Source organism: Cherax quadricarinatus, chromosome 25, assembly GCF_038502225.1.
Source record: "Cherax quadricarinatus isolate ZL_2023a chromosome 25, ASM3850222v1, whole genome shotgun sequence".
In the NCBI taxonomy this organism is placed as follows: Eukaryota; Metazoa; Arthropoda; class Malacostraca; order Decapoda; family Parastacidae; genus Cherax; species Cherax quadricarinatus.
The window spans coordinates 30,681,610-30,704,421 of NC_091316.1; the positions used below are offsets into that span (position 1 = coordinate 30,681,610).

At 39.8% G+C, this 22,812-nt stretch overlaps 1 protein-coding gene across 1 annotated transcript in view; it reads left to right on the top strand.

The window, feature by feature from the left end:
• LOC128690078 (integrator complex subunit 8) overlaps positions 1-22,812 on the top strand; it is a 303,474-nt gene that overhangs the window by 85,595 nt on the left and 195,067 nt on the right. The window contains exons 9-10 of the mRNA XM_070088709.1: positions 2,761-2,871; positions 13,196-13,424. Coding sequence (XP_069944810.1) covers positions 2,761-2,871; positions 13,196-13,424 — 340 coding nt within the window. The remainder of the gene's footprint in view (positions 1-2,760; positions 2,872-13,195; positions 13,425-22,812) is intronic.

Here is a 22,812-nt window from a genome sequence, read left to right on the forward strand (position 1 = left end):
ATATAATAGTATATTGTTTTTGGTGCTTAACCCCTTCAGGGTCCAAGGCCCAAATCTGAAGTGGTGCCCCAGTGTCCAAGAATTTTCAAAAAAAAAATTTGTTATTTTTTCTTATGAAATGGTAGAGAATCCTTTTGTGAAGGAAATAAAACAAAAAGTGCGAAATTTGATGGAAAATTGACGAAATTATGCTCTCGCGAATTTTAATGTGTCAGCGATATTTACGAATCGGCAATTTTGCCGACTTTGACTCCCAGTTTAGGCCAATTACATTATTCCAGTCAACCAAATTCTTAGCTATTTCACTAGTATTACTTCTATTCTATCGATTGAGCACAAGAAATCGCCAAGTCAACTGTTTCAACTACAAAATAAAGTGATCGGAAATTGTTAATTTGGCCAATTTAACACAAAGTTCAAAATATTCCAATTTCAAAATAGGGTCCAGAATAAACAATGTAGATATTCCTGGAACTAAACTAACATTTCCTCTGTTCATTAGTTACGTTTTGAGGCTTTACAAATAAATTCCATTTTGATTTTTTATTCACATTATGAATTTTTATTCACACCAAAAAATAGAAGATTTACTGTTATGCAATACTGTAATAATTGTATAAATATCATCACCATATTTGTGAATGTATATTAGACCCACCAGCTGGAGTGTATTAGATGTGTGAGGTCGTTTGTTTACTCTTGAATTTCGTCAAAAATTTAACATTTCTGCTACTTTGAGCTCAGTTTCAAGCCATTTCCAGTACTAAAACCAATCAAAATCATCTCTATTTCTGTAATATGTCTTCCATTCTATCAATTGAGACCAAGAAATCGCAAATACAACTATAAAAAACATACAAAAAAACACTGCAAAGTCGCTGTTTTAATCTTAAAATCATGATTTCAGTTTTTTTCTCTCCTTATACACAGTGTGCTGCAGGATCTGTTTTATGTGGTGCACACATACCACATAGATGTATTCTCTCATATCTAGGCCCAAATGTACCACTCACAGTTTATCAGAGTGAGCTGAGCTCATGACGTAGATCTACGGTTTGGACCCTGAACGTAAAGCCGTAGATCTACGGGACGGACCCTGAAAGGGTTAAGACTATAACTGCAACAGAAATAATAGTATTTCTTCCCTTAAATTGTGGGCGCTGGTGTTTGTTGATGATTGTGAAGAATTATGCTGTGGCCCTACTGGGCTGAGGTGGATGGTAGAGGTTCTGGTACTGAAGTTGATGGTTGTATTAAAACGTCAACTTTGAGGTGTATTTTCGTATAGTATTTATGGTTGTATTCTTGTTTTCTTTGTCTCATTTAATAGAATGCAAGACATGTTACAGAAATAGAGATGATTTTGATTGGTTTCACAATGAAAACGACCTTGAAATTGAGCTCAAAATAGCGGAAATGTTTGATTTTTGCCAATGTTCAAGAGTAAACAAATGAATTTGCCATCCAATACATGTTCAATTAGCCATTCTAATATGCAGTCACGAATGGGTTGACATTATTTATACAATTATTACAATAATACAGTAGTCTGCATAACAGTAAATCTTCTATTTTTTGTGTGAATAAAAATTCAAAATTGAAAGCAAGAGTATAAGAGGGGCATGGAGAGGTGACTAATGAACAGAGAAAATGTTTTTAGTACCAGGAATGTCTGCGTTGTTTATTCTGGACCCTATTTTGAAATTGGCATCTTTTTTTTATTTGCATGAAATTGGCCAAATTACCAATTTCTGACCACGTTATTGTATAGTTGAAATCGGTAAATGGGCAGTTTCTTGTACTCAATAGAACAAATGGAGTTCTAAAGAAATAGCTATGAGTTTGGTGAACTGGAACAATGGAATTGGCCGAAAATAGGGCTCAAAGTGGGTGAAATCACTGATGCACATACTGTATATCACCAAGAATGCTAACTTTGCGAGAGCATAATTTCGTAAGCTTTCCATCAAATCTCGTACTTTTGGTGTCATTACCATCGGGTAAAGATTCTCTATCATTTCACAAGAAAAAAAAATTTCAAATATTTTGTGACACAAAGAGACACTTCAGGATTTGGGGTTGCGACAGTCAAAGGGTTAAGAATCAAATATTTTCATGTGTGTTAGGTTACAAACTAGTTATAATGCATTACTTGTTTTTAGTACATCTGGTACTGTTGTATGGGAGACACCTGCACTCCAGGCCCAGGTTTGATTCCCATTATACTACATGATTTGAAGACTGCAATGTTTTTAACATTGATGTAAAACTGTACCTGAATTTTGGAGAGGAAACCGCCATGTCTACACTCTGAAAGATGGGCAAGGATGTAGTTTTGAGCAGGGGTCCCCAACCTGTGGCCTGAGGGCCACATGTGGCCCTTCTAGGAAATGAATTCATTTTTATTTAGGTTCCAAACTGCACAGTGTCAGTAATTACAAAATATTGTTATTATTCATAAAAACTACAAAAATTACAAAACGTGACCCTCCTCTAAACTTAGCTTTCCAAATTGGCCCCTTCATACTAAAAGGTTGGGGACTATTGGTTTAGAGGGCCATTTGAATTATGATGTCCGTTCTTTTTTTGAAATGAGTGCTGGTGACTGTGCTTCCTTCTCTGGGTCTCACTACCTTGGTGAAAAACGGTCAGCAGTGCAAAACAAAAAAACATTAAGAGCTTTGTTAAGGAAACTTTAAATACCATCACTTGTTATTTTTTAATGATAATGAAATTTAATGTGTTACCTTCCCTCAACAGGTGAAGACACTCAACACTGTTCGAAATGTAATAGAAGGAGACTTGTGGAACAGCAATTTTCCTGTTGGCTTGGCTCAAGGTGGCAAGCCAGGAGTACAGTTTCTGGTTCAGGTTAGTAATTGTTATTAGATTAAAATGTAGGATTAAAGTATATACTTCTCAAAAATAATTTTATGGTTGAAATAATTATCTAGTATTACATGCTGCTCATACTCCAACAGTACATCAAGTCCTAAAAATCATTTGTCTCCATTCGCTCCTATCTAACACGCTCAGGCATGCTTGCTGGAAGTCCAAGCCCCTCACACACTAAACCTCCTTTATCCCTTCCCTCCAACCTTTCCTAGGCTGACCTCTACCCCACCTTTCCCCCACTACATATTTATACACTCTCTAAGTCATTCTATTTTGTTCCACTCTCTCTACATGTCCGAAGCACTTCAACAACCCTTCCTCAGCCCTCTGGATAATAGTTTTGGTAATCCCGCACCTCCTCCTAATTTCCAAACTATGAATTCTCTGCATTATATTCACACCACACATTGCCCTCAGACACGGCATCTCCACTGCCTCCAGCCTTCTTCTCGTTGCAACATTCACCACCCATGCTTCGCACCCATCTAAGAGTGTTAGTATAACTATGCAGTGGACCCCCAGTTTTCGTGTGGTCCAGATCTCATGCAATTCGGATTTCGACCACTTTTCCCAGCAAATTTTTGCCCCGGATTTTGTACCTCCACTTGGAAATCGTCCATATGAGACGCAGCCCTGCTCACGTACGTGACTCAATCTGCCTTTGTTACTCACAGAGGGTGGTAGTGATGGTGGTAGAGGGTGGTAGTGGTTGTGATGGTGGTAGAGGGTGGTAGTGGTTGTGATGGTGGTAGAGGGTGGTGGTGGTTGTGACGGTGGTATAGGATGGTAGTGATGGTGGTAGAAGGTGGTGATAGAGGTAGAGGATGGTAGTGATTGTGGTAGAGGGTGATACTGATGGTGGTAGTGATGGTGGTAGAGGGTGGTAGTGATGGTCATAGAGGGTGGTAATGATTGTGGTAGAGGGTGGTAGTGATTGTGGTAGAGGGTGGTAGTGATAGTGGTAGAGGGTGGTAGTGATAGTGGTAGAGGGTGGTAGTGGTGGTGGTAAAGGGTGGTAGTGATAGTGGTAGAGGGCAGTAGTGATAGTGGTAGAGAGTGGTAGAGGGTAGTAGTAATGGTGGTAGAGATAACCTCTCCTCCCTGTCCCCTCCTCACTGTCTTCCATACGCCAGCAAGAGTCTTCAGTAAAGGTAAAAAGGATTTAACCCTTTGACTGTCGAGGTCGTAAATATACATCTTACGAGGTACCATGTTTGACGTATATATACTCATAAATTCTAGCGGATGTAGTGGATGTAGTGCGGATGACAAGAAACAGATGATTGCTGATGTTATGAATGAAAAGAAGTTGGATGTCCTGGCCCTAAGCGAAACAAAGCTGAAGGGGGTAGGAGAGTTTCAGTGGGGGGAAATAAATGGGATTAAATCTGGAGTATCTGAGAGAGTTAGAGCAAAGGAAGGGGTAGCAGTAATGTTAAATGATCAGTTATGGAAGGAGAAAAGAGAATATGAATGTGTAAATTCAAGAATTATGTGGATTAAAGTAAAGGTTGGATGCGAGAAGTGGGTCATAATAAGCGTGTATGCACCTGGAGAAGAGAGGAATGCAGAGGAGAGAGAGAGATTTTGGGAGATGTTAAGTGAATGTATAGGAGCCTTTGAACCAAGTGAGAGAGTAATTGTGGTAGGGGACTTGAATGCTAAAGTAGGAGAAACTTTTAGAGAGGGTGTGGTAGGTAAGTTTGGGGTGCCAGGTGTAAATGATAATGGGAGCCCTTTGATTGAACTTTGTATAGAAAGGGGTTTAGTTATAGGTAATACATATTTTAAGAAAAAGAGGATAAATAAGTATACACGATATGATGTAGGGCGAAATGACAGTAGTTTGTTGGATTATGTATTGGTAGATAAAAGACTGTTGAGTAGACTTCAGGATGTACATGTTTATAGAGGGGCCACAGATATATCAGATCACTTTCTAGTTGTAGCTACACTGAGAGTAAAAGGTAGATGGGATACAAGGAGAATAGAAGCATCAGGGAAGAGAGAGGTGAAGGTTTATAAACTAAAAGAGGAGGCAGTTAGGGTAAGATATAAACAGCTATTGGAGGATAGATGGGCTAATGAGAGCATAGGCAATGGGGTCGAAGAGGTATGGGGTAGGTTTAAAAATGTAGTGTTAGAGTGTTCAGCAGAAGTTTGTGGTTACAGGAAAGTGGGTGCAGGAGGGAAGAGGAGCGATTGGTGGAATGATGATGTAAAGAGAGTAGTAAGGGAGAAAAAGTTAGCATATGAGAAGTTTTTACAAAGTAGAAGTGATGCAAGGAGGGAAGAGTATATGGAGAAAAAGAGAGAGGTTAAGAGAGTGGTGAAGCAATGTAAAAAGAGAGCAAATGAGAGAGTGGGTGAGATGTTATCAACAAATTTTGTTGAAAATAAGAAAAAGTTTTGGAGTGAGATTAACAAGTTAAGAAAGCCTAGAGAACAAATGGATTTGTCAGTTAAAAATAGGAGAGGAGAGTTATTAAATGGAGAGTTAGAGGTATTGGGAAGATGGAAGGAATATTTTGAGGAATTGTTAAATGTTGATGAAGATAGGGAAGCTGTGATTTCGTGTATAGGGCAAGGAGGAATAACATCTTGTAGGAGTGAGGAAGAGCCAGTTGTGAGTGTGGGGGAAGTTCGTGAGGCAGTAGGTAAAATGAAAGGGGGTAAGGCAGCCGGGATTGATGGGATAAAGATAGAAATGTTAAAAGCAGGTGGGGATATAGTTTTGGAGTGGTTGGTGAAATTGTTTAATAAATGTATGGAAGAGGGTAAGGTACCTAGGGATTGGCAGAGAGCATGCATAGTTCCTTTGTATAAAGGCAAAGGGGATAAAAGAGAGTGCAAAAATTATAGGGGGATAAGTCTGTTGAGTGTACCTGGTAAAGTGTATGGTAGAGTTATAATTGAAAGAATTAAGAGTAAGACGGAGAATAGGATAGCAGATGAACAAGGAGGCTTTAGGAAAGGTAGGGGGTGTGTGGACCAGGTGTTTACAGTGAAACATATAAGTGAACAGTATTTAGATAAGGCTAAAGAGGTCTTTGTGGCATTTATGGATTTGGAAAAGGCGTATGACAGGGTGGATAGGGGGGCAATGTGGCAGATGTTGCAAGTGTATGGTGTAGGAGGTAGGTTACTGAAAGCAGTGAAGAGTTTTTACGAGGATAGTGAGGCTCAAGTTAGAGTATGTAGGAAAGAGGGAAATTTTTTCCCAGTAAAAGTAGGCCTTAGACAAGGATGTGTGATGTCACCGTGGTTGTTTAATATATTTATAGATGGGGTTGTAAGAGAAGTAAATGCGAGGGTCTTGGCAAGAGGCGTGGAGTTAAAAGATAAAGAATCACACACAAAGTGGGAGTTGTCACAGCTGCTCTTTGCTGATGACACTGTGCTCTTGGGAGATTCTGAAGAGAAGTTGCAGAGATTGGTGGATGAATTTGGTAGGGTGTGCAAAAGAAGAAAATTAAAGGTGAATACAGGAAAGAGTAAGGTTATGAGGATAACAAAAAGATTAGGTGATGAAAGATTGAATATCAGATTGGAGGGAGAGAGTATGGAGGAGGTGAACGTATTCAGATATTTGGGAGTGGACGTGTCAGCGGATGGGTCTATGAAAGATGAGGTGAATCATAGAATTGATGAGGGAAAAAGAGTGAGTGGTGCACTTAGGAGTCTGTGGAGACAAAGAACTTTGTCCTTGGAGGCAAAGAGGGGAATGTATGAGAGTATAGTTTTACCAACGCTCTTATATGGGTGTGAAGCGTGGGTGATGAATGTTGCAGCGAGGAGAAGGCTGGAGGCAGTGGAGATGTCATGTCTGAGGGCAATGTGTGGTGTGAATATAATGCAGAGAATTCGTAGTTTGGAAGTTAGGAGGAGGTGCGGGATTACCAAAACTGTTGTCCAGAGGGCTGAGGAAGGGTTGTTGAGGTGGTTCGGACATGTAGAGAGAATGGAGCGAAACAGAATGACTTCAAGAGTGTATCAGTCTGTAGTGGAAGGAAGGCGGGGTAGGGGTCGGCCTAGGAAGGGTTGGAGGGAGGGGGTAAAGGAGGTTTTGTGTGCGAGGGGCTTGGACTTCCAGCAGGCATGCTTGAGCGTGTTTGATAGGAGTGAATGGAGACAAATGGTTTTTAATACTTGACGTGCTGTTGGAGTGTGAGCAAAGTAACATTTATGAAGGGATTCAGGGAAACCGGCAGGCCGGACTTGAGTCCTGGAGATGGGAAGTACAGTGCCTGCACTCTGAAGGAGGGGTGTTAATGTTGCAGTTTAAAAACTGTAGTGTAAAGCACCCTTCTGGCAAGACAGTGATGGAGTGAATGATGGTGAAAGTTTTTCTTTTTCGGGCCACCCTGCCTTGGTGGGAATCGGCCGGTGTGATAATAAAAAAAATTCTAGCGGCTTCAAATCAAGCAGTAGAAAGCTGGTAGGCCCACATGTGAGAAAATGGGTCTGTGTGGTCAGTGTGCACCATATAAAAAAAATCCTGGAGCATGCAGTGCATAATGAGAAAAAAAAAATCCGACCCTTTTTTTTAATTAAAATGCCGAATTTGTGGTCTATTTTCGTATAGTATTTATGGTTGTATTCTCGTTTTCTTGGTCTCATTTGATAGAATGGAAAACATATTATAGAAATAGAGGTGATTTTGATTGATTTTACTATAAAAAGAACCTGGAAATGGAGCTCAAATTAGGGGAAATGTTTGATTTTTGCCAATGTTCAAAAGTAAGCAAATGATGTCATTGTCCAATAAATGTCCAACTACCCATTCTAATATGCAGTCATGAATGGGTTGATGTTATTTATACAATTATTACAGTATTGCAGTAGTCTGCATAACAGTAAATCTTCTATTTTTTGTTTGAATAAAAATTCAAAATAGAAAGTAAGAGTAATATCAGAGGGGCTTGGAGATGTGACTGATGAACAAAGAAAATGTTATTTTAGAGCCAGGAATGTCTGCATTGTTCATTCTGGACCTTATTTTGAAATTGTCATATTTTTTAATTTTCATGAAATTGGCCAAATTACAAATTTCTGACCACGTTATTGGGTAGTTGAAATTGGTAATTGGGCAGTTTCTTGTACTCAATCGATAGAAAAAATGGATTTCTAAAAGAACGGTTATGAGTTTGCTCGACTGGAACAATGGAATTAGCCAAAAATAAGGCTCAAAGTGGGTGAAATCGCCGATTTGTAAATATCGCCGAGGTCGCTAACTTCACGAGAGTATAATTCCATCAGTTTTCCATCAAATTTTGTGTTTTTGGTGTCATTGCAATCGGGAAAAGATTCTCTATCATTTCATAAGAAAAAACAATTTTTTTTTTTTTGAAGTTTTGCAACACCAGGAGACACTTCAGGATTGGGGGTTGTGACAGTCAAGGGGTTAAATGTTCATTTATCCATTTCATTAGTGCTTTATATTTATTTCTCATTGTTTTCTGTATGTAAAACTATAGTTATTCTCTATAAAAGTGTTTTTTTCTCAATATTTTTGGGTATTTAAAACAGATTAATTGGATTTACATTATTTCTCACAGGAAATATTACTTATGTTTTTGCCCATTTTGGATTTCGACCGACTTTCTGGAACTAATTAACCCTTTCAGGGTCGAAGGCCAAAATCTGAAGTGGTGCCCCAGTGTTCAAGAATTTTCAAAAAAAAAAATTGTTATTTTTTCTTATGAAATGGTAGAGAATCTTTTTGTGAAGGTAATAAAACAAAAAGTGTGAAATTTGATGGAAAATTGACGAAATTATGCTCTCGCGAATTTTGATGTGTCAGCGATATTTACGAATCGGCGATTTTGCTGACTTTGACTCCCATTTTAGGCTAGTTACATTATTCCAGTCGACCAAATTCTTAGCTATTTCACTAGTATTACTTCTGTCGATTGAGCACAATAAATCGCCAAGTCAACTGTTTCAACTACAAAATAAAGTGATTGGAAATTGGTAATTTGGCCAATTTAACACAAAGTTCAAAATATTCCAATTTCAAAATAGGGTCCAGAATAAACAATGTAGGTATTCCTGGCACTAAACTAACATTTCCTCTATTCATTAGTTACGTTTTGAGGCTTTACAAATAAATTCCATTTTGATTTTTTATTCACATAATGAATTTTTATTCACACCAAAAAATAGAAGATTTACTGTTATGCAATATTGTAATACAGTGGACCCCCGGTTCACGATATTAATCCGTTCCTGAGAGCTCAACGTAAACCAAAATTATCGGAAAGTGAATCAATTTTCCCCATAAGAAATAATGGAAATCAAATTAATCCGTGCAAGACACCCAAAAGTATGAAAAAAATAAATTCACATGAAATATACATTTTCCTACACAGAAAAAGAAGGATACATGCACAATAAATAATGTACTGTACTAAATGAAGAATAAATGAGACTTACCTTTATTGAAGATGTAGTTATGAGTGATTAGACAGGAGGAGGGGAGATGATGGAGGAGTTTGCAATTGTTTGGAAGGGGAATCCCCCTCCATGAGGACTTTATGTAGCAAGTCTTCTGGGGTTACTTCCCTTCTTTGTTTTTTAATGCACCGGGAACAACTTGAAAGTCACTGGACCTCTGTCATACCAAAAATCTGTCCATAGAGCTCTGTACCTCGCATTCCTTTAAGATTTTCCTAAAGTGGTTCACAACATTGTTATTGGAAAAGTCACCAGCACGGCTTGCAATAGCTGTCAGGGTGATTTTTCCTCCATAAAGGTTTGCACCTTTGTCCACATTTCCTTAATCATTGAAGAAGGCAACTTCCTCAATTTCTCTCTCCCCTCCTCTGAAGCAATTTCCTCAGTTGTGGCCTCTTGCTGTTGCAGATGCTCTTTCAGCTCATCAGTGGTTAGTTCTTCATTGTCGTCCTCCACCAACTCTTCCACATCCTCCCCACTAACCTCCAACCCCATGGACTTCCCAAATGCCACAATAGATTCCACAACTGGCATAGGCTCCTCAGGGTTAGCCCCAGACCCTTCAAAATTCCTCTCTTGTATGCATTCTGGCCTCAATTTCCTCCAAGTGGAGTTCAAGGTTCTCTTAGTCACTCCCTCCCAAGCCCTACCTATAAGGTTTATGCAATTGAGGATACTAAAGTGATATTTCCAAAACTCTCTTAGGGTCAATCGAGTGTCTGAGGTCACTTCAGAGCACTTATGAAATATTACTCTGGTGTACAGCTTTTTTGAAATTTGAAATGACCTGCTGGTCTATGGGCTGGAGGAGAGGAGTGGTATTAGGAGACAAAAACTTCACTTTTATGAAGCTCACCTTCCCCGAAATTCGCTCTGGCAAGTTTGAAGGATGAGCAGGAGCATTGTCTAATACCAGGAGGCACTTAAGGTCCAATTTGTTTTCCAGGAGGTAATTTTTCACAGTGGGGCCAAACACATGATGAAACCAGTCATAGGAAATGTCCCTAGTGACCCATGCTTTACTGTTTGCCCTTCACATCACACACAAATTAGCCTTGACGACATTGTTTTTCCCCGAACACACTGGGAGTTTCAGAGTGATACATGAGTAGAGGCTTCACTCTGCAATCCCCACTAGCATTACTACACAACATTAAAGTAACCCTGTTCTTCATAGGCTTGTGTCCTGGGTGTGCTTCTTCCTCCTGTGTAATGTAGGTCCTGTTTGGCATTTTCTTCCTGTCACAAACACATGTTGGGGTTGCAATCCTTCAGCCTATATGTACCCCTGGAATTCCTGCACATATTTTTCAGCTGCTTTTTGGTCAGAACTGTCAGCCTTATCACACTGTGTATGCCACTATGACTCTTAAATCTCTCAAGCCAACCTTTGCTGGCCTTAAATTCACTCACATCACCACTAGTTGCAGGCATTTTTTTTTTAATTAAATCTTCATGCAACTGCCTTGCCTTTTCACACATGATCGCTTGAGAGATGCTATCTCCTGATATCTGTTTTGCGTTTATCCACACCAATAACAGTCTCTCAACATCTTCAAGTACTTGAGATCTGTTTCAAAAACATACTTGCACCTTTCGCAAAAACAGCTTCCTTGATTGAGTTTCTGCTGGCCAAGATAGTAGCGATGGTTGATTGGGGTTTGTTATACAACCTGGCCAGCTTGGAGACACGCACTCCAGTTTGATACTTTGTGATGATCTCCTTCTTCATTTCAATTGTAATTCTCAGCCTTTTTATGACAGGGTTGGCACTAGAAGCTTTCTTGGAGCCCAAGGTGGGCTATTTAGCAGTTACAAGCACTAAAAACACTGGAATAATACAAAATGTACCGAATGTATGCGTGGATGCGACCGCACTGGCTTGTAAACACTGGCACACTAACTGAAGGCAAGGCAGCTAAGGCGCACTCAGGCCAGATGAGACACGTGGATGCGTTCGGGATGAATCATGTTGGTGGTCAGGCTTTTCATCATTGGTCAGGCCAAAATTTCTACGTTTAAACGCTTCGTTAGTTGAATTTATCATTAGACGATGCCTTCGTTGGTCGGAGGTACACTGTATGTCAATTTTTACACTGTGGGTGTATGTATCATGTTTATATGTTATGTAGCATGTTTATTATATAATTTTGGAAAAAATATCATAGATGGATTAATAGAAATGTCTATATTAGTGTAATACAGTGGAACCTCAAAAATCGAACGATCACATATTAAACGTTTCGAAAATAAGACCATTTTTTCGGACAAACTGTGTCCCTATTATCGAATGCGCCCCTATTTTCGGACCGCCGGGTACGGAACCTGTCCGCTGGCCCGCTCTGTCCGCGTCCCTGCGCAGGCACTGTGAGCAGTCTAGCTTTGTTTATGCTTGAGTGAACACTAACCTGCGATCTCATTCACACATTTTACGATTATTTAATTGTGTTTAGTGCTTGTGGGGCTGTGAAATAAGTTGCCATGGGCCCAAAGAAACTTGCTAGCGGTACCCTTGTGGTAAAGAAAGTGAGAAACACCATAGATGTGAAGAAGGAAATAATACAGAAGTATGAGATTGGAGTGAGACTTGTTGAGCTTGCCAGGATGTACAGAGGACTGTGGACAGTTATTTTGTGAGACAGAAACAGACTGTGGGCAGTTATTTTGTGAGACAGAAACAGACGACTGTGGACAGTTATTTTGTGAGACAGAAACAGACAACTGTGGATAGTTATTCTGTGAGACAGAAACAGAGGACTGTAGACAGTTATTTTGTGAGACTGGGGTCCAATGACTCTCAAGCTGGTCCTAGTGGCATTAAAATACAGAGAAGGGAAGCAACCCCAGAGAGGGCTTTGATACCGGAAGTCCTCATGGAGGGGGATTCTCCTTCCAAACAATAACCCCAACTCCCTCTCTCCTCCTCCCTATCTTCCAGATGCCATCACCAATCTTCAATAAAGGTAAGTAAAAATGTTATTTTATATTACTATACATAATTTGTTGTGTGTATGTAAAACTGTAATTAATCTCTAGAAAATATTTTTTTTTTTTGTGAATATTTTTGGGTTTCTGGAACAGATTAATTGTATTTCCATTATTTCTTATGGGAAATATTGCTTCGAATTTCAGACTTTCCGAATTTAGAACTAGCTCCTGGAACGGATTAAGTACGAAATTTGAGGTTCCACTGTATATGACATTTAATGCGCGTCTTCAAGAGTAGAGAAACTCTTAGTAATATTAATGTGTACCTGCACACCAGCACAGTGTGTAAGTATATTTAGGTACAGGTACACATACATATAAAATATGCAATAACTTTAAAACACTTGAAATTTTGGAAAATTTCCACATATAATAGAGATATGTGCTTACAGAGAGTATAAACAAACCGGGTGGGGTGTGCCATTTTTGAAAGACCGCTTGCCGTATAGCAAATTTTGGTCATAATTTGAAATCACCGTATTAGCAGTGATTTCAAATTATGCCCCACTTTATGTGTAATTTTGTAAAATATATTTGTGAATGAGTGTGTGGGAAGGAGGGAGGGTGAGGAGTTAACCAGCTGTAACCACATAGACCTCACTGCCTGCAACTATGCAGGGACACTTGGCTGCAGAGCAGGAAGGCTGAAAATCTCTATTTAGCTTTGTGTCCAAATTTCACGCACTTGATTTCCCAGCAGAAACTCACGGACAGTCAAAACTTTGCAGGTTGTCCATCAGGAAAGCTTGTAGATAATCAAAAGCTGCAAATAAGGTAGCCCAAAAATTTGTGGGGTGACTGTCCTTTAATAAGTAATAACCTTGATCAATTTTAACCCAGTTAATCAATCTTTCAGGTTCTGGCTGCTAAGTTTTCAAAACTTACTAACTCCCATAAAGAAAGGATACGCTTGTTCTTGATGACACTTAACCTAACCTCAAACATTAAAGAAGTGCTCATCCCAGCTATCAAAATGTGTCCTCCTCTCAAAGCTCTTTTCTCACAAGAGGAGCTGCTGGCAATGTGGCCACAACATGAAGAAACACGACAATGTGCAGCTAAGACATCCAATGCTGCTTTTACAGGTATAGTAACCAAAGCAAGAATTTTTTTTTTTTAATTGTAAAAATAATCTTTAAATTAGAATTATTTCTCCATTTAATACTGTACTATGAAATTACCTTTGAGATTACCACCTTCAGTCAAGAGTTGAATAGATAGAGAATATCACAAAGTACGTATTTGTTTTTTGTGTTAAATATAGAAGGATAAATCATTTTTAGATAAATTAATAATAAATATGCAGAATAGCAGAGGAGTTAAGATATGTAAAAGGAAGAGGTTGAAAATGGATTCAAATGCACCAAGATGATAAGCATAAAAAGGTAGGTATGAGGAATGAGAGAGTAAGATATTAGAATGGAAGGAAGAAGTGTGGAATAAGTGAATGCATTTATTTACTTGAGGATAAATATATCTATTCCAGGTAGTAGGCTGATAGATATCAGCCACTCAGGGAGATACTACCGTCCTAATTGTTTTTACACAGTGGTAGGATTGCTGGTGTCTTTTTTCTGTCTCATGAACATGCAAGGTTTCAGGTATGTCTTGATACTTCTGCTTACACTTAGGTCACACTGCACTTCATGCCCTTGCATATATATACATACCCCTCTAGGTTTTCTTCTGTTTTCTTACTAGCTCTTGTTCTCGGTGTGAAGAGCACCTATGGTGCTCTTCACACCGAGGGACTGATTACTTCATCTTCTGTATGTAGTTCTGCTGTCTTCAAATTATGTCCTAGAATTTGTATTGATGAAGCCACTGGATGGCAAAACTTCTACAGTAAAGATACCCAGATGTTGCACATGTGTCTTAATTTTCATCTTGTTGGTATTGTATATCATTCTTGTACAGCCTGGAAATGTGTTTACTGTTATGAGGCTATAGGACCCAACATGTATTTATGTAACTAAGTAACAGTAACTCACTTGGGAATACCTTATTATATTGAACTACTGGGGGCACAACTGCTTTAATTCTGTCATGAGAGCAGATCAACTTTATGGAGAAAAAGTCAATTGTGCCAAACTCTGTATTTTAATATAAATAGGTTGTATTATAACACACACAATTAAAATATGTAGATTATAAAGTATGTATTTCTTTTTAAAAGTAAAATAAGGTGTAGTAATGGAAAAAATAATTATTGTAGCAAAAGAATTGGGCATATCTGGCTAGCTGGCCGGCTGCCCGGCCGCTCGCCCCGCCCCGCCCCAACCACTATGTAAACAAACAGATGATGCTTCTGGTTATGGTTCATAAACATTCATACAAACACTTTACATTGTGTACAAGTTGTCTCCACAGTGATACAGTAGAATATATAAAGACCAAGACTTCATTCTCATGTAATTTTTAAAAGGAATGATGCTCTGATAAATTATTATTATATTATTAATTATTATTGTTGTTATTACAAATTATTATTATTACAAATTATTATTGCAAGTTATTATTATAATCATAATAAAAATAGAAGCACTAAACCCACAAGGGTCATGAATTGCTATATATAGAGTGAAGGCATACGAAAGGAATATTTATCTACAGTTGTCCCCCAGCGTTTGACTAGAGAAAACGTAATTCTTCCGACACTCATACAAAGCCGCTTTGTAAACAGATCTCATATTTATGTCAATTTTTATTCTGTGGGTGTATGTATAATGTTTATATGCTATGTAATGTGTTTCTTATATAATTTTGAAGAAAATATCATAGATGGTTTAATGAAAATGTCTATATTAACGTAAAATAAGACATTTAATGTGCCCAAGAGAGATTATTATTACGTAGTATTTCTATGGCGTCATGAGTAGAGAGATTCTTAGTAATTTTAATGTGTACCTACACGCCAGCACAGTGTGTAAGTATATTTAGGTACAGGTACACATAAGCATAATTATCGGAGTACATATAAAATATACAATAACCTAAAAACACTTGAAATTTTGGCAAGTTTACAGACAAAATAGATGTGCTCACAGAGAATGTAAACAAATGGGGTTGGGCACACCATATTTGAAAGAATGCTTGCCGTATGGTAAATTTTGGTTATAATTTGAAATTGCCGTATTAGCGGAACGGTGTAAAGCGGGGCCCTACTGTAACTACTCTTGATAGATTTATAATGATCTTTCTTTCAACACACCGGCCGTATCCCACTGAGGTGGGGTGGCCCAAAAGAAAAAAACGAAAGTGGGAGACAGCCGACTTGTTGAAAAAAAAAAAAATACATGGATTATGTATTAGTAGATAAAAGACTGTTGAGTAGACTTCAGGATGTACATGTTTATAGAGGGGCCACAGATATATCTGATCACTTTTTAGTTGTAGTACAGTGGACCCCCGCATAGCGAACTTAATCCGTGCAAGAGGGCTGGTCGTTATGCGAAATGTTCGCTATGCGAATTAATTTTCCCCATAAGAAATAATGGAAATAAAATTAATCCGTGCAAGACACCCAAAAGTATGAAAAAAAAAATTTTTTTACCACAAAAAAATGTTAATTTTAGTACACACAAACTGAAAAAGGCATGCACAATTACATGACACTTACTTTTATTGAAGATCTGGTGATGATTGATGGGATGGGAGGAGGGGAGAGAGAGTGTTAGTGTTTAGAAGGGGAATCCCCTTCCATTAGGACTTGAGGTAGCAAGTCCTTTTCTGGGGTTACTTCCCTTCTTCTTTTAATGCCACTAGGACCAGCTTCAGAGTCACTGGACTTCTTTCGCACAACATATCTGTCCATAGTGGCCTGTACCTCTCGTTCCTTTATGATTTGTCTAAAGTGGTTCACAACAGTGTCATTGTAACAGTCACCAGCACGGCTTGCAATAGCTGTGTGAGGGTGATTTTCATCAAAAAAGGTTTGCACTTCAAGCCATTTTGCACACATTTCCTTAATCTTTGAAGTAGGCAATTCCTTCAATTTCTCTCTCCCCTCCTTTGAACCAGTTTCCCCAGGTCTGGCCTCTTGCTCTTGAAGTTGATCTATCAGCTCATCAGTGGTTAGTTCTTCATTGTCCTCCTCCACCAACTCTTCCACATCCTCCCCACTAACCTCCAACCCCAAGGACTTCCCCAATTCCACAATTGATTCCTCAACTGGTATACTACTCCTCTCAGGGTTAGCCTCAAACCCTTCAAAATCCCTTTTGTCTACACATTCTGGCCACAGTTTCTTCCAAGCAGAGTTCAAGGTTCTCTTAGTCACTCCCTCCCAAGCCTTACCTATAAGGTTTACACAACTGAGGATATTAAAGTGATCCTTCCAAAACTCTTTTAGAGTCAATCCAGTGTCTGTGGTCACTTCAAAGCACTTTTGAAACAGAGCTTTTGTGTACAGTTTCTTGAAGTTGGAAATGACCTGCTGGTCCATGGGCTGCAGGAGAGGAGTGGTATTAGGAGGCAAAAACTTCACCTTAATGAAGCTCATGTCCCCATAAAGTCGCTCTGCCACGTCTGTAGGATGACCAGGGGCATTGTCTAACACCAGGAGGCACTTAAGGTCTAATTTCTTTTCAGTTAGGTAATCTTTCACATTGGGGGCAAATGCATGGTGTAACCAGTTATAGAAAAATTCCCTAGTGACCCATGCCTTACTGTTTGCCCTCCACAGCACACACAAATTATCCTTGAGGACATTCTTTTGCCTGAACGCTCTGGGAGTTTCAGAGTGATACACTAATAAAGGCTTAACTTTGCAATCACCACTAGCATTGGCACACATCAACAAAGTAAGCCTGTCTTTCATAGGCTTATGTCCTGGGAGTGCCTTTTCCTCCTGAGTAATGTAGGTCCTGCTTGGCATTTTCTTCCAGAACAGGCCTGTTTCATCACAATTAAACACTTGTTCAGGTTCCAGTCCTTCAGTTTCTATGTACTCCTTGAATTCATGCACATATTTTTCAGCCGCTTTGTGGTCCGAACTGGCAGCCTCACCATGCCGTATCACACTATGGATGCCACTACGCTTCTTAAATCTCTCAAACCAACCTTTGCTGGCCTTAAATTCACTCACATCATCACTAGTTGCAGGCATTTTTTTAATTAAATCGTCATGCAACTTCCTAGCCTTTTCACATATGATCGCTTGAGAGACGCTATCTCCTGCTAGCTGTTTTTCATTTATCCACACCAATAAGAGTCTCTCAACATCTTCCATCACTTGCGATCTTTGTTTCGAAAACACAGTTAAACCTTTGGCAACAACAGCTTCCTTGATTGCCGTTTTCTTGCCCACAATAGAAGCGATGGTTGATTTTGGTTTCTTGTACAACCTGACCAGGTCGGTGATACGTACTCCACTTTCATACTTATCAATGATCTCTTTCTTAATTTCAATGGGTATTCTTACCCTTTGAGGTGTAGGGTTGGCACTAGAAGCTTTCTTGGGGCCCATGGTCACTTATTTTCCACAAACAGCACCGAAAACACTGTAATAATACGAAATATTCCGAGTGTATGCTTGAATGTTACCGCGGAGGCTAGCTGGTAAACAATGGGACGGGCGGCACATGTGAGGCTGGCTGAGGGCCCACATTGGACGCGTCTCGGACGAAGGTCGCTGAGCGGGTTTTTGTCCACTATGCGGGGCAAAATTTTAGCGAACAAAGCGTTCGCTATGCGGATTGTTCGCTATGCAAGGCGTTCGCTATGCGGGGGTCCACTGTATATGGAGAAAAAGAGAGAGGTTAAGAGAGTAGTGAAGCAAAGTAGAAGTGATGCAAGGAGGGAAGAGTATATGGAGAAAAAGAGAGAGGTTAAGAGAGTGAGAAGCAATGTAAAAAGAGAGCAAATGAGAGAGTGGGTGAGATGTTATCAACAAATTTTGTTGAAAATAAGAAAAAGTTTTGGAGTGAGATTAACAAGTTAAGAAAGCCTAGAGAACAAATGGATTTGTCAGTTAAAAATAGGAGAGGAGAGTTATTAAATGGAGAGTTAGAGGTATTGGGAAGATGGATGGAATATTTTGAGGAATTGTTAAATGTTGATGAAGATAGGGAAGCTGTGATTTCATGTATAGGGCAAGGAGGAATAACATCTTGTAGGAGTGAGGAAGAGCCAGTTGTGAGTGTGGGGGAAGTTCGTGAGGCAGTAGGTAAAATGAAAGGGGGTAAGGCAGCCGGGATTGATGGGATAAAGATAGAAATGTTAAAAGCAGGTGGGGATATAGTTTTGGAGTGGTTGGTGCTATTATTTAATAAATGTATAGAAGAGGGTAAGGTACCTAGGGATTGGCAGAGAGCATGCATAGTTCCTTTGTATAAAGGCAAAGGGGACAAAAGAGAGTGCAAAAATTATAGGGGGATAAGTCTGTTGAGTATACCTAGTAAAGTGTATGGTAGTTATTATTGAAAGAATTAAGAGTAAGACGGAGAACAGGATAGCAGATGAACAAGGAGGCTTTAGGAAAGGTAGGGGGTATGTGGACCAGGTGTTTACAGTGAAACATATAAGTGAACAGTATTTAGATAAGGCTAAAGAGGTTTTTGTGGCATTTATGGATTTGGAAAAGGCATATGACAGGATGGATAGGGGGGCAATGTGGCAGATGTTGCAGGTGTATGGTATAGGAGGTATGTTACTGACAGCAGTGAAGAGTTTTTACTAGGATAGTGAGGCTCAGGTTAGAGTATGTAGGAAAGAGTGAGATTATTTCCCAAAGTAGGCCTTAGACAAGGATGTGTGATGTCACCATGGTTGTTTAATATATTTATGGATGAGGTTGTAAGAGAAGTAAATGCGAGAGTCTTGGCAAGAGGCGTGGAGTTAAAAGATAAAGAATCACACATAAAATGGGAGTTGCCACAATTGCTCTTTGTTGATGACACTGTGCTCTTGGGAGATTCTGAAGAGAAGTTGCAGAGGTTGGTGGTTGAATTTGGTAGGGTATGTAAAAGAAGAAAATTAAAAGTGAATACAGGAAAGGGTAAGGTTATGAGGATAACAAAAAGATTAGGTGATGAAAGATTGGATATCAGATTGGAGGGAGAGGGTATGGAGGAGGTGAATGTAATCAGATATTTGGGAGTGGATGTGTCAGCAGATGGGTCTATGAAAGATGAGGTGAATCATAGAATTGATGAGGGGGAAAGGGTGAGCGGTGCACTTAGGAGTCTGTGGTGACAAAGAACTTTGTCCTTGGAGGCAAAGAGGGGAATGTATGAGAGTATAGTTTTACCAATGCTCTTATATGGGTGTGAAACATGGGTGATGAATGTTGCAGCGAGGAGAAGGCTGGAGGCAGTGGAGATGTCATGTCTGAGGGCAATGTGTGGTGTGAATATAATGCAAGAATTTGTAGTTTGGAAGTTAGGAGGAGGTGCGGGATTGCCAAAACTGTTATCCAGAGGGCTGAGGAAGGGTTGTTGAGGTGGTTCAGACATGTAGAGAGAATGGAGCGAAACAGAATGATTTCAAGAGTGTATCAGTCTGTAGTGGAAGGAAGGCGGAGTAGGGGTCGGCCTAGGAAAGGTTGGAGGGAGGGGGTAAAGGAGGCTTTGTGTGCAAGGGGCTTGGACTTCCAGCAGGTATGCGTGAGCGTGTTTGATAGGAGTGAATGGAGACAAATGGTTTTTAACCCTTTGACTGTTAACGCCGTATAAATACGTCTTACGCTCCACTGTTTCTGACGTATCTATATGCATAAATTCTAGCGGCTTCAAATCAAGCAGGAGAAAGCTGGTAGGCCCACATGTGAGAGAATGGGTCTCCATGGTCAGCGTGCACCATATAAAAAAAATTGGGTAGCCAGTGGTGCATTGTGGGAATGCCATTTCCGTTGTCCTTTTTCAGCATGCCTAGCGGTAAGAAATATGTGATTCCCCATCAAATGTGGGACTCTCCTCTTCCCAAGTGATGCTCTAACACAGATGAAAGTGTCAGTGAAGATCAATTTCATGGTTTTGAGGAGTTTGAGACCAAAAGCAATGCCTAGGATACCAGAAGAATGGAGGAGGAGGATGAGGAGGGAGGAGGAGGGGGAGGAGGAGGAGGAGGGAGGAGGAGGAGGGAGGAGGAGGAGGGAGGAGGAGGAGGGAGGAGGAGGAGGGAGGAGGAGGAGGGAGGAGGAAGAGGAGGAGGAGGAGGAGGAGGAGGAGGAGGAGGCAGCATGGGCATGGGCATGGGCATGTTCCCTTGAAGCATGAAAACATTTCACCCCATGACAGTGACAAGATAAGGTGAGATAACATCTGATAAGAGCTGATGTTTGATGAGCATAAAGGAGGGTGGAGGGAGGGTACAGCTGATAAGAAAAGATTAGATGACCATCCCCCTCCCTCTGTTTTTGCTGGTACACAAACATTTCTGTCTATTTGTCTGTCAAGCTCCCTGTCTATCCGTCTAGCTCCCTGTCTCAGAGAGAGCCACAAGACTGCATCATCACGTTTACTCACATCTTCAAGCACAGTATAGCACATTGTCTGGATTTCTTGGGTTATCCTAGGTAATTTATACTATATATACTTGTATTTATGTGTACCTGTGAGACAGAGATAGACAGACAGACAGAAAGAGAGACAGATTGAAAGAGATAGAATGAAGGAGAAAGATAATTAGATAGAATGGAGGGGAAGCAGCATCCAACCCCATTGTTTTGACAGGCGGTAGGGGGAGTGAGTAATGAGACAATATGTCATTTTGACAGCTGCCGACTCCTGACTCAAAACAATTATAAGCCACACACTGGCACACAAGACAAGCTTGCTGAATGGAGATAATAGCAGTTTTATGAAAGTATCTAGTGACTATATATGTGTATATATATTATAGAAACCAGAAGCAAGAAGGGAAGGCAGGAATGAAGGAAGGACAGATGAAGGAATGTAGGAAGAGAGGTAGGAAAGGAATGCAGGAAAGGAATGAAGGAAAGGAATGAAGGCAAGGAATGCAGGAAAGGAATGCAGGAAAGGAATGAAGGAAAGGAATGCAGGAAAGGAATGAAGGAAAGGAATGAAGGAAAGGAATGAAGGAAAGGAATGCAGGAAAGGAATGAAGGAAATGAATGAAGGAAAGGAATGCAGGAAAGTAGGAAGGAAGGAATGATGACACACGACCATTTACCTAGGATAACTACGGTAGTAGGTTGGTAGACAGCAACCACCCAGGGAAGTACTACCGTCCTGCCAGATGACTGTGAAACAAAAACCTGTAACTGTTTTGCATGATGGTAGGATTGCTGGTTTCTTTTTCTGTCTCATAAACACGCTAAGATAACAGGGATATCTTGCTACTCCTACTTACACTTTGGTCACACTTCACAGACACGCACATGCATATATATATATACATACATCTAGGTTTTTCTCCTTTTTCTAAATAGCTCTTGTTCTTTTTTTATTTCTTCTATTGTCCATGGGGAAGTGGAAAAGAATCTTTCCTCCATAAGCCATGCGTGTCGTATGAGGCGACTAAAATGCCGGGAGCAATGGGCTAGTAACCCCTTCTCCTGTATACAATTACTAAAAAAGAGAAGAAGAAAAACTTTATAAAACTGGGTTGCTTAAATGTGCGTGGATGTAGTGCGGATGACAAGAAACAGATGATTGCTGATGTTATGAATGAAAAGAAGTTGGATGTCCTGGCCCTAAGCGAAACAAAGCTGAAGGGGGTAGGAGAGTTTCAGTGGGGGGAAATAAATGGGATTAAATCTGGTGTATCTGAGAGAGTTAGAGCAAAGGAAGGGGTAGCAGTAATGTTAAATGATCAGTTATGGAAGGAGAAAAGAGAATATGAATGTGTAAATTCAAGAATTATGTGGATTAAAGTAAAGGTTGGATGCGAGAAGTGGGTCATAATAAGCGTGTATGCACCTGGAGAAGAGAGGAATGCAGAGGAGAGAGAGAGATTTTGGGAGATGTTAAGTGAATGTATAGGAGCCTTTGAACCAAGTGAGAGAGTAATTGTGGTAGGGGACTTGAATGCTAAAGTAGGAGAAACTTTTAGAGAGGGTGTGGTAGGTAAGTTTGGGGTGCCAGGTGTAAATGATAATGGGAGCCCTTTGATTGAACTTTGTATAGAAAGGGGTTTAGTTATAGGTAATACATATTTTAAGAAAAAGAGGATAAATAAGTATACACGATATGATGTAGGGCGAAATGACAGTAGTTTGTTGGATTATGTATTGGTAGATAAAAGACTGTTGAGTAGACTTCAGGATGTACATGTTTATAGAGGGGCCACAGATATATCAGATCACTTTCTAGTTGTAGCTACACTGAGAGTAAAAGGTAGATGGGATACAAGGAGAATAGAAGCATCAGGGAAGAGAGAGGTGAAGGTTTATAAACTAAAAGAGGAGGCAGTTAGGGTAAGATATAAACAGCTATTGGAGGATAGATGGGCTAATGAGAGCATAGGCAATGGGGTCGAAGAGGTATGGGGTAGGTTTAAAAATGTAGTGTT